Source organism: Ruditapes philippinarum, unplaced genomic scaffold (assembly GCF_026571515.1).
Source record: "Ruditapes philippinarum isolate M1 unplaced genomic scaffold, ASM2657151v2 ctg1989_1_1_1_1, whole genome shotgun sequence".
Taxonomy (NCBI): domain Eukaryota; kingdom Metazoa; phylum Mollusca; class Bivalvia; order Venerida; family Veneridae; genus Ruditapes; species Ruditapes philippinarum.
In genome coordinates, this window is record NW_026861408.1 from 245,791 (window position 1) to 257,084 (window position 11,294).

The window sequence follows — 11,294 nt, forward strand, 5'->3', positions numbered from 1 at the left end:
GAGCTACACTTTTTTCTACATAAGTCTCATTTGTTGTCTTTATCAACTAGATCTAATCATCTATTAAATAACAAGATAGAAACCAAGATAACTTTCGAATAGAATTTAGCCTTAACCGGAAAAGAAAGAACAACTATCCTCAATCGAAGAAAAAAGTAAAAACTAAAATGAATATTCTTCCCCATAAGAGGTAAAGGCAAATAAAATTTAGAAGATATGGTTAAATCATATTATAAGACTTTATTTTAGAAAGTAAGGGGACAAATCTGTGTTAGGAATCCTAACACAAATGTTGACAGTGTTTATGATCATTCGTACTCAAAAATATGCGTAATCAATGTTAGAATAGAACTGCATAGACCAGTCCGTTCATTGATGACTTTCTTTCGGCTTAAAATTTATAATTTGAAGTAGTGTTCAGACTTCCCGAAATACGTCGGTCCGACGGACATGTCCGATAAATTTTGATCAGGTCCGACGAGTTTTTATTCCGAATCGGTCCGACTGTCCGGCTTTTATCCAAGCCGCATGTATACAAAATGGCGTCGCTAAAGGTGCCAAACCTCGGAAAAATAAAAAATCTACGTCAGAGGAACAGGCAAAACAGCAGTAAAAGGATAAAAAGAATAGACCTGAGACAAAATTTAATGAAAAGTAGAAGCAAGACAGTGAATCGTTGGTGTATGATAGGGAGGAGATGAAAATGCGCTGTAAGGAATGTGCCGATTTTTACGGCGAAAAAAATAAAAACAAAAAGTGTCTTAGAAATACAAACACAAGTCATTCTTTGATTTTGATCAATTTTATTTGGTCCGACAGATTTCGTTTCGGTCCGACAGATTTTCATGGTTTGTCAGACCGAATGTCTGACAGTTTTTTTCAACTTTCGGGAAGTCTGAGTGTTAATACTGCTGTTAGCGCATGACTACTCACTATTTCAATGTTTTGTTTTTATGCCCCGGAAGGGAGGCATAATATAATTGCACCATCTGTCTGTCCGTCTGTAACTTTGTCATACATAGAGGGATTTTTAAATAACTTGGCACAAATGTCTATTACATCAAGACGATGTGTCACGTCCAAGAATTACGTCCCTACCTCGTCCGTCTGTCTGTGCGTCCCCACTTAATTCGTATCCGGACTGTAACTTTGTCATTCATGGAGGGATTTTGAAATAACATGGCACAAATGTTTACCACATCAAGACGATGTGTTGTGTCCAAGAATTACATCCCTACCACAAAGGACAAGGTCACAATATCATTTTGAAGTTTCATATTATTGCAATTAGAGTTACTTAATTCGTGTCAGGACTGTAACTTTGTCATACATGGACGGATTTTACATCCAAGAATTACATCCCTACCTCATCCGTCTGTCTGTCAGTCTGTGCATCTGGACTGTAACTTTGTCATGCATTGAATGATTTTAAAATAACTAGGCATAAATCTCTACCACATCGAGACGATGTGTCGTGTCTAAGAATTACGTCCCTGCCTCAAAGGTCAAGGTCACACTATCATTTTGAAGTTTCACATTATCGCAGTTAGAGGAAATAGGTACACACATCAAGACAATGTGTCGTGTCAAAGAATTACATCCCTACCTCATCCGTCTGTCTGTCAGTCTGTGCATCCGGACTGTATCTTTGTCATGCATTGAATGATTTTAAAATAACTAGGCATAAATCTCTACCACATCGAGACGATGTGTCGTGTCTAAGAATTACGTCCCTGCCTCAAAGGTCAAGGTCACACTATCATTTTGAAGTTTCACATTATCGCAGTTGGAGGAAATAGGTATACACATTCGTGTCCGGACTGTAACTTTGTCATGCATTGAATGATTTCAAAATTACTAGGCATAAATGTCTACCACATCAAGACGATGTGTCGTGTCCAAGAATTACGTCTCTATCTCAAAGGTCAAGGTCACACTATCATTTTTGAAGTTTCACTTTATCACAATTAGAGTTTATAGGTACACACATTCGTGTCAGGACTGTAACTTTGTCATGCATGGAAGGATTTTAAAATAACTAGGCATAAATGTCTACCACATCAAGACTACCTTAAAGGTCACACTTATAGTTTGAAGGTACTCATTCTCTCGAGAAGAGTTTGAAAATACACATTCATGTCCGGGCTGTAACTATTTTTAGTAACAGTGACCTTGACCTTGATCACAGACATCTGGGTAGCAATCCCAAGCTGCCTTTTGATATAAGCTACCCACACATGCATGCTGACTTTGGCATTGCAAAACCTGGTTAAAAATCATGTTACCACTCCAGTTGCATATGTTTCAGTCCAAATTTCCTGGAAATTTGGAAGGAAGGTTGTATAGATGATTTCTAGCTCAAGTGCAAATATTTGTCATCTGGAGTCAAACGACACACAGCACAACTATGGAAAACCTTTTTAGCTCGACTATTCGATAAGAATAAGTAGAGCTATTGCAGTCACCCGAGCGTCGGCGTCAGTGTCGGCGTAACCACTTATGTTAAAGTTTTTGTAATAGTTCAAATATTTTCAAAGTCCATTGACATATGGCTTTGAAACTTTGCACACTTGTTCACCATCATGACCCCAACCTGTAGACAGGAGGAGGTAACTCTATCAAGCATTTTGACAGAATTAATGCCCCCTTTTTTCGACTTAGAATTTATGTTAAAGTTTTTGTAATACCTTAGATATTTTCCAAGTCCATTGACATATGGCTTTGAAACTTTGCACACTTGTTCACCATCATGACCCCAACTTGTAGACAGGAGGAGGTAACTCTATCAAGCATTTTGACAGAATTATGCCCCTTTTTCGACTTAGAATTTATGTTAAAGATTTTGTAATACCTTAAATATTTTTAAAGTTCATTGACATATGGCTTTGAAACTTTGCACACTTGTTCACCATCATTACCCCAACCTGTAAACAGGAGGAGGTAACTGTATCAAGCATTTTTTTTTACTATCAAGCACTAAGAATAGTCGAGCGTTGCTGTCCTACCGACAGCTCTTGTTTATATTTACACTATTTCAGATGTACATATGAATGTTGTGATATCAGTTTAAGAATAAGACGTTATACATGTATTTGCTTTTCATTCATAATTAATTGTTCCTACATTAAAAGCCTTAATTAGCAGGTGAGCAATATAAGGGCCATCGTGGCCTTTTTGTTTTTTTAGAATACTAAGGCAAAGACTTTAGTCTTAAAAAATAAATATATATATATAGATATATATGATTTCTTTCATTGAAATATGAAGTACAGTCTGTCCTGTCTATAGTGGTCAGCAAAGGGGACAGGGCTTAAATGGCCATTTAAGACAGGCGTCCACAATATCCAGGTTTTCATATATATCATATACATAAAGTATGACCGTGCTTGTATTACCATGATATGTTATTTTTTATGTCAAATGAAGCACTCCATTTAAGGTGTATACTATAGCATAATGTAATACACATATGAAGCAGTTACATCTATATTGAATATTTGAGTTGAATTAAATTACACAGGTAGTAAATGAGTGCATTATTAACATTAATCAGCCTGAGTTTATGCTTGTAAATGGAATGTTATAGCAAACTGACCAACAATTTTCCTTCAACTCTCCTTTAATTCAATAGAATTTGCACAATTTTAAACTCGTTTTTTATATGACATGGTAAAGTTTTATAAGGCCTTAAAGTGACCACTAATACAGTTAAGACTGTACAATTGTGCAAAATATTTGAGTGATGGTAGTCCTAGATAATCGGCACACTGACAAATTATATCGTAAGGTGCAATATATGGTCAGAGATATGTGAATTTTATTGACGATTTTTTTTTATGTGCGAATGTCATGATTTCATAAGCTGAAATCAGGAGAAGGGTCTCAATAATGAGATTTTTTAAAATCTTGTCAGGATATCACATGTATGACCTGGTAATGTTTTCTAAATTTTGACATTCTTCTTAATTTTGAACAAAACCCTTACGCATCAATAAAATTTCCAAAATTCTGAAATAAAACACTTCCATATATTTCAGTTGGCATGTCCGTACCAAGAAGAATATTGAGAGGGTGAGGAGAGATGAGGCCAAAGCTGCTGAGGAAGAAAAAGAAAAACAAAGAAGAATTGCTCTTGCTGTAAGTAGCACGGCTTTTTTCCCCACAGGTTGGGAAAGCAGCCCCAACCCTAATTGGGGGGGGGGGATATATATGCTATGTTTGCAAAACGGAAAGAAAAAACTTGATGTGAATTAAATATTTGGGGAGTCAGGTCTGAGTTCTGGTTTCTTTATTGGTGACATAGGCTCTCATCTATTACTGCTTGTACTCGTTAGCCTTTAGCTAGCTAAATTTCTTAAATAGACTTGTCCTGCTTCCAGTTTTGGAACTTTCCATTATAAGTTTTGGGGATATCAAGATGATAATTTAAAGTTTGCCAAAAGCCTAGTCAGACGGCATGGACGTTCAGGCTGTCCTGGCTCTAAACTGGTGTAAGGGTTAATCATTTTTGGTTCCAGCAGGGTTTTGAACCTTTTCTAAAATCAAATCTTCATGTAAAATCTTCATATAAAATATTATAATAATTGTATAGATTGGATGGGAAAAATTCAATGATTATTATCTTATCAATTGTCTGTAATTTATTTCTAGGAGCAAGAGTCACGGACAGATCTGTTAAGAAAACGGGCAAGGAACAGGCTTGATGAAGAGGAATTAGAACATTCTGCTCTTAAAGTACCTAGAGTAGAAGATAATGGTAGTTATTCTCAAATTTTGTATCTCAACTAGTATACATATTATATGCTTTTTGAGGTGTCCGTGGTAAAGTGGTTAAGGTTGTTAAATTTAAATCGCTTGCCCCTCACCTCTGTAGGTTTGATTTTGAATTCTTTTATGTGAGAAAGCTATCCAGCTAGCTTATGGAATGTCAGTGGTTCTAGTCCGGTGTCCGTATATAATGCATGGAAGGGTAAGTGAGGTCTTCCTCCACTAGTAAAGCTGACATGTCGCCATATGACCTATACTGTGTTAGTGTAACGTAAAGCCCAATCAGACACATGTTTTTTGGTATTTATCACACACCCTTGGCATTGGAAATTCTAGTGATCAGCTGTTTTGAAAAAGCTGTTTTGAAAAAACATATGCCCTAATCACTTAACCTTTCCTTTATACATGTAGATCAGTTTTGGGAAATGTTATCATATATGTACATGTTGACAGGTGCTCTTTCAAATCACAAAGTACTGTAATTGCCAAAAGAGGGAAAATTTAACTGGACACCCTTCAAGACAGATTTTTAGTTCAATACAGTCACGTTTGTGAAAACTATGGTTTGTATTATCATTAATACCAGAAATTTTTACCAGGAGTTTGGGAACATAACCCATACCTATAGAATTGGAAATTTCAGTGTTCCCATCATTGTTAAAATTGGGGAAAATTCATGACTGAAATTTTGCAATGATTAAATGAATGCAAAAAGTCACCGTCTAGGATGGCGTCTTCAAACATTTAGGCACTACAACAGTGAAGGAGCGCTTTTTCGAAAGTTTTAGAATTGTTTATTCAATATTTTAATTTTGTAACTTTCAATTGAGAATTTTTTTCTGTGGATTGGGAAATTAATATATTTTCAATTGGGAATATGACCGAATATCGGCTATTAAATAAGCCAAAAAAAAAATTATATCCCTGGATACTAGTGATACAAAAGGTATGTATTCTTACTGAATACAAAGTGTGTAAGGCTATGGTGAGACAGGTAATTATAAATATAATGTTTGGTTTACACATACAAAGATTGATGCATTCTGATTGTTTGAAGGCGAGGCATCATCATCAAAGAGTGTCGAAGAATCTGGGGCGACGTCTAAAGTCATAGATATATACACAAATACAGGTCACATAAATTTCTTCAAGGATATAGAGGCAGGGGTAAGCTTTTTGTTAGTTTAATTTCTGTATTTCTTTAACCTGATTGTAACCATGTGACCACAGGTGAGTGTAGATTACCTGAAAAAGATGGGTTAGTTAAGAATTACCTCCCTTGACTGGGGATAATGACAATTTTGTGATGGGCAGTAATGTACAGATTGGCTTACTTATCATGAGGAAGGCATGCCCCTGGCCAAGCAATTATGGTAAATAGTCACAGTATTGATACAACTGTAACTGTATAGTATGTTTTTCCAATACATTTATACATTTTTAATACATTTATAAACAACTGAATTATACTATACTAGAATATTTTTTATTTTACTTAACTGAAGTTTTTGAATAATTTAGCATATTTTGATAACAGGAAGTGAAACACGGCAAAAATAAAGAACATGAAGATGAGAAAAAAGCGGAGAAAGAAAAATGGGAGAAAGACATCGGTCTGTTAACATACCTTGGACAGAGTTCAGTGGAGTCATCAGGTACATGACATTTCCTTTACAGTTTGCTTTAACCCTGCTTGAATAGAAAGTGATAAGCTTTTGTCACTAGTATAGAGCCAGGCCAGCCTACATATCCCTGCAGTCTGACCAGGCTCTCTACTGTTGGCAATCCAAATTAATAATATATTTCTAGATACTTTATTTCCAAAATTGATAATGACAGTATTTCCAAAATTGATAATGACTGTTTCAAAGATGGAAGCTTGGAAAATTTACTTAACAGATATAACAGGTTCAAGGGTTTAAATTATTGAAAGGGTAATGAGATTCTCACTTTGAACATTTTATACAGACAATGTTTCTTCAGTTTCCATAAATTGATTTTTTGTTGTATTAATTTGTCTGTCGACCATAGACAGATAACCATAATACTCAGTGTATGCAATGTTTTAAATGTTAGACATATATAACATTGTACTATGTTAGGCATATAACATTGTACTGTACTATATATATAAATTGATAGGCACAATGTATAAATTTGTTGACATGTAACTGTGTACAATACACAATGTTTGGTATACATTTCATTACAGAACAAGCTCCCTGGTATTTATCTGGGAAGAAAAGAGAGAAGGACCCTTTAGATCCGTAAGTACTTTAGTATACATTATAACTCGCCAGGGCTAGTGAAAAATGTAATAGATCTAGGTATATTAAATGGAAAAAGAAATAACAAATATAGGACGAGCTCGGACATAAGCAAATCAAAGACATATTAAAACCTTCATAAAATGCTGCTATGAAAGTAATCAATAATTGACACCTTGGTATGTAATAAGTATGTAATTCTTATCAGTTGTGTGAAGCTGTCAAACTGCTCTGGATAAACTTGTGCTTCAGTGCACAGGCTATAAACATGCTGTGTGTAAAGTACTTTATACCAGGTAGCCGTCTGGTTAGCTCAATAAGTAGAGCATTGGACTGTGGATCGGGCAACCTAGGTTAGATTCCCGGATGGCACAGGTCACTTTCGTTGTGATTAATCATGAAATCCTTTCTACAATCATTTGCACTGTACCTTTGCTCTTGCATGTACAGAAGTAATCAGTTCCTTGCAAAAATGAAGGCATTTAGTACTGGTAAACTACGTGACAGCCTGCCCAGGAACGATGCGGCGGCTGAACTTTGGTCTGGTAAATTTAATGTGGCTGACTGCTGTGATTCAAAGTGAAAACTACCAACACCACCACACACTTTATACACAAATTAAACTGCCTATTGACATTTTTGTTGAGTGTGATTTGAACCTATGCAGGATTTGATACATGTAGGTAACTAGGAGTGGATTGAAGGTTATAATAAATGCGAAACTGAAAATTTCCATGTGGCAAATTGATTCTCGTGCAGATTTGATCATGTGTCAAATATGTGCATTTCCTGATTTTTGCGATTCAAAACTTAACTCGGATACCTGTGTCAATTGAGGCCCTAACTAGCCAGTAATGGCAGTCTCAGTTTCCAGTTGATAGTGGTAGCTATATATAATTAAATGACGTGGCTGGTTGTAACTGTGTTAAACCAGCATACCCGTGGATTCATGTAGAGTTGTATGAAAATTTTTAAATAGTTCTAATTAGTAAATTGTAATGTCTGCCATATTATAGTTGTTGGGCAGTATGGGTAGAGAGATTAAACAATGCAGCCTATTATTTCTTAATCTATTTACTAATAATACTACAGAGAGGTGATGCCAGGTGAATTTAGGCAGAGCTTATCAGCTAGTGGCTAATACTAGCTGACCAATAGCGAGTCAATATATTACATAAATAATGTTGACAAGTGTCAAAGTACAATAATTAAACTTAACCTACAGCACATGTAACCATTGAAAGGAAGTTTAACATGTCTTAATTTGCAGATATTCTAAAAGAAAAAACATACCTCAAGAAATGTTAATTTGGGGATAAAAATAGTAATTTTTATCATAATGTTATAAATTAATGTAATAGTTTTGTTCTAAAGATAGCTTGTAACTTTCTAGAACCACTTTTTGAGTCCACTCTAGTATTAACCAGTCCATAGCCCAGTAGTTAAGGTCGTTGACTCCAAACCACTTGCCTCTAACTGTTGTAGGTTTGAGCTGCACAAGTGCCATCAGATTCTACATGTAAGAAAGCTGTCCAGATAGCTTAAAGAATGTAGAGGTTCTACTCTGGTCTGGTGCTTGTTTGTGCAGCTGAGGTATTCCTCCGCCAGTAAAGCTGGAAAGTTGCAATATGACCTATACTGTGTTTGTGTGATGTAAAACCCAATCAACCCCCACCCCAATACCACCCCCCCCCCCCCCCCCCCCCAAAAAAAAAAAAAAAAAAAAAAAAAAATAAATAAATAAAAAAAAATAGAAAAATAAAATTAACAAGTAATGGTATAATATGATTAAACATGGTCAATGACAGCAGTAGGGCTCAAACCTACGATCCCTATGTTGAGAAGCAGACACCTAAACCTGTAGGCCACCACTTGTCCACTTCCATGGATAGGATAAGTAAATTAAACTTTATGATTTTAGGAAATGCTTTTATTTTCTTTACTTGATTTGACTGTAACTTTAAATCTTGCTGATTTTGTCATGTTTTGCAACCTTTAAGATTTCTTTGTTAACTGTTTAAGAAAATAACTGTGATTGATGTTGAAATTTCAGTGTGGTGAAAGACCGAAAACTAAAGAACAGATTAGACCCTTTGAATGAAATGAAATCATATATACACAAGAGCAAGCATAAACATAAACTTGGTGATAAGGTAAGTCGAACCTCGTAACATGCCCTAGGAAAGTGAACGTTGGTGAATGGGAGTTAACAATTATACCTTTGTGCAACTCTTTGCTACATTATTCAAGGGATTTCAATTCAGCTTCACAATTTTCGTAGCACTATAATCATTGTTTACTCTTTGTTTGGTATATTGTCAAGGTTTTGTGAATTAATCATTATGATGGTAATACTTGGTTTTAGGACAATTTCAACAATTTCTGTCACTTTTTTCATAGACATTACATCCTTATAATTTGTGTGTTTTCCTAATGCAAGCTGATAAAACATCACATTTTATATTTTAAGGAAAAGCATCATAAACATAAGCACAAGAAGAAAATTAGAGAGAAGGAGCCGAAAAAACATGAAAAACATGTGTCCGCAACAAAAACTATTGAACAGTTACGTGCAGAAAGGATAGAGCGGGAAAAACAAGAAAGACAAAAAGCTCTTGACCTTCTATCTGGAGGTCAAGGTCAAAAGTCAAAGGTCATTGAAGAACCTGTTGATGAACGACAGAGAGGGTATAATTCAGTGTTTAATCCAGAGCTGGCGAGGAAACCGAAGCATCGGCATTCTTATGAAGAACGTTACGGAAATTTTTAAAAATTCAATGATTTTATATATATATTTCTATGGGTATACCATGTATGTTAATGTAGTAAATTGTAATAAGTATTATTTATAAATTGTTACAACTAGTTTGTCTGTATATTCATATTTTTTAACTGTTTTATAATTATTTTACCTATAACCTGGTTGTCCTGAAAGAGATTAGCCTATGTCACCAGTATAAAGCCAGGCCAGCCTGAACATATACGCAGTCTGATAGTAATAACCAGGCCCCATACTGTTGGTAGCTCAACTCTTTAAAATTTTGTTATTGAAAATCAATTAAGTTATATACTGTACTTCAGTTTTAAATGCCCATTACAAATGTATGTCTTGGAAATGCTTTTATTTTTATTTTGCCAAAGCTTTTAAATATTGGTTACCAAATAGTTACTCATTGTCCATTTAGCTGAACCATTGAGTTCTCATTTCACCTGATGCTTGTTGGCAAAAAGTACAGTTACATGGGTGCAAGTTTTCAGGCATATGCCTGAAGTTCAGGTTTTTTGTGGCAAATTCCATCATGTTTTACTATTAGATTATGTAGGGAAATGATTATGAATAAAGGATTTCAGGTTTTTCCAAATTTTCAACTTGCACCCATGCAGTTAAAGTGAATGAGTATTTTGTATTGAGGTCAAAATACCACTTTGTTTACATTTTGCTTCATGAATGACAAATTATTTCACATTTACCACTCCTTTCTTCAAGTAACAATTCTCTAATATTCTCTTAAACAATTATTTAAACATAAAATTCCTGTTTGCTCTTTCTAAAGACATAAAAATCTATTTATTTCTGAGGCATAATCTGCCTTTAAGTAATTAGTCTCAATTTAGATATCTACCTCCACGTTCTGTTATTTCCAACACATTAAGTTATACACTGTGACTTCAAGTTATATCCTCTCAAATTATATTAATAAAATAGAGAGTTCAAGTAAGTCAGGAAGACATTTTGATTGATTTAACAAACTAACTGAATTTTTAACATAAACAAAATTTCAGTGAGAAGAATGATTTATACAACCAAATTTTCATATACAAAATATTTTTTTAGGATGTTTTTTGGCATGAGTTTGTGTCTGTCAGTATAACAATAGATGTTACTCGGAACTCGGTAAATGTGGATTTTCCCCAGCTAATCAGTAGGTACAAACATATTTTACTGTGATAGCTTCATGGTGCACTACCTGTCACAATAGATTAGTCAACCTCTTGTGCTTATTTTTTCGAAGCTGTTACTGTGAAAGTCTGTTTATACCAACGGCTTAGCTGGGGAAAAAATCCCAAAATATTCTTAATTTCGTAGTTATTCTATTCATTGTTGCACAAATTACTTTCAAAGTTTTTCATTCATTGGTTTCTCATTTATATCTTAATATCAAAACACAGGTCACCTTGGTCACAATACACTGGTTATTAGGATCGTTTGGATTCTCCCTGGTCCACATTTAGAAGTTTGTAACACATTATAGGTTGTAA

General features: G+C 34.8%; 1 protein-coding gene across 1 annotated transcript; it reads left to right on the forward strand.

Moving 5' to 3' along the window:
- The first annotated feature begins 53 nt into the window (after window positions 1-53).
- On the forward strand, window positions 54-9,899 carry LOC132715533 (leukocyte receptor cluster member 1 homolog). The gene is made up of 8 exons (XM_060698544.1): window positions 54-190; window positions 4,038-4,137; window positions 4,651-4,756; window positions 5,825-5,934; window positions 6,305-6,422; window positions 6,980-7,034; window positions 9,088-9,187; window positions 9,505-9,899. The coding sequence occupies exons 1-8, from the start codon at window positions 168-170 to the stop codon at window positions 9,802-9,804; spliced, it is 912 nt and encodes a 303-aa protein (XP_060554527.1). The 5' UTR covers window positions 54-167; the 3' UTR covers window positions 9,805-9,899.
- The last annotated feature ends 1,395 nt before the right edge of the window (window positions 9,900-11,294 follow it).